This window comes from Fragaria vesca, unplaced genomic scaffold (genome assembly GCF_000184155.1).
Source record: "Fragaria vesca subsp. vesca unplaced genomic scaffold, FraVesHawaii_1.0 scf0513016, whole genome shotgun sequence".
Classification (NCBI taxonomy): Eukaryota; Viridiplantae; Streptophyta; class Magnoliopsida; order Rosales; family Rosaceae; genus Fragaria; species Fragaria vesca.
In genome coordinates this window covers 19321-20688 of record NW_004443418.1, presented here as the reverse complement: position 1 = coordinate 20688, position 1368 = coordinate 19321, and the positions used below count along the sequence as shown (strand labels likewise).

Genomic DNA, 1368 nt, shown 5'->3' with positions numbered 1-1368 from the left:
AGATTCTCCGCAGTAATTGCTTTTTGAATGTTTTCCATTGCAGGGGCAACAAACGATGCTTGTGGACCTGTGGGATCTATTTCATTTCCCACAACAATGTATTTGAAATTTACACTGCCATAGTTTACGACATTACTTTGGACCCAGGAATTAGCCTCGTCTTGGCTTGAAGAAATGTATTGGAGGCGGTCGTTCTCAACACCAAGCATGACCTCGATGTTGGAGCCTCTAAGGGCTTGGAGAGCACCTTGGTTAGGATCATAGAGACGAATTTTTTGAATACCATACTGGTCGAACATAGATATTACTTCTTGTGCTGGCGGTAAGTTGTCTCCTTTGGTTCCATAACACACTCCAATCTTAGAACCTGCATCAGACTCAATATGAGATATACTTTTAACTAGTGATTATGAATTCTGTATCTTTATAACTCATTACTTCAAGTACATAATATAGGGTAGAGGAAGAGACTACCTGCAGTTGTTGCTACGGAAGCCATTACTAGCGTACCAAAAAGTAGCATTTTCGGGAGCATGGAAGGGCTTTTGGCTAGTACATTGGACTTTGCCATTGTAGAGTGAAGTAGAAAAGCTAAGAAAGAAGCATGCAGTACGTTAAGCGTTTGCTTCCCCAGATTGTGAGTTACATATAGCTAGCTTGCTAGCTCTCTTTATAGTTCGAGTGATGGACTAATTCCCAGAGGAATGTTGACTAGACAAGCTAGCTAATTCCACAAAAGAAAACAACCATACTACTATAGCTAGTTAATTCCACAAAAGAAAACAAACTAGCTAGCTAGGTAGCATATACATCACTCAGTGACACTAGTACGTATAGTGCTACTGGACTTTTCGTGCCCAAAGACAATTGGTACAGTCATTCATTATTAGCGGTGGTCTAGTAAAGGCAAGCTGTATATGCAGACATTAATTTTTGTGGAGGCCAGGAATGGTAGTCGTCTTGTAAGTCTCCGATAAGTAGGCTCCATCCAAGCTAGCACATTATACTGTTCGATCGGGAATACTGCCCTAGCTTCGTGCCAGGGAGAGTCGATCTGCGATGGGATTCTAGCTAGCAGTTGTAAATGAAAGACAAGTTTGGTCTGTCATCAATGTTAGATATAGAAATCTGTGTTAGATTGTTCGAAATGTAAATTAATAAGATACAAATTAATATGTATGTGTTAAGTCCTCGCTACTGTAAATTTTTTGTACGCGAATATTAATTTACAATTAGATTCTGGGAGTACGGAACAAAATAGTAAATATTCATGCAAAAAAAAAAAAAAGCAATCAAAGAAATAACCATAGAAATAGTAATTTGATATCATGTAATTGTTTAGAAGATAGCAACAAAACAACATAATTT

At 38.2% G+C, this 1368-nt stretch overlaps 1 protein-coding gene across 1 annotated transcript; it reads right to left on the bottom strand.

Moving 5' to 3' along the window:
- Positions 1-20: 20 nt before the first annotated feature.
- On the bottom strand, positions 21-571 carry LOC101302894 (glucan endo-1,3-beta-glucosidase, basic isoform-like; the record flags this gene model as incomplete). The annotated part of the gene is made up of 2 exons (XM_004309627.1): positions 475-571; positions 21-367 (listed from the first exon to the last, which is right to left on the bottom strand). Coding segments are annotated over exons 1-2 (444 nt in total), but the record flags the coding sequence as incomplete, so codon positions are not given.
- Between the last annotated feature and the right edge of the window lie 797 nt (positions 572-1368).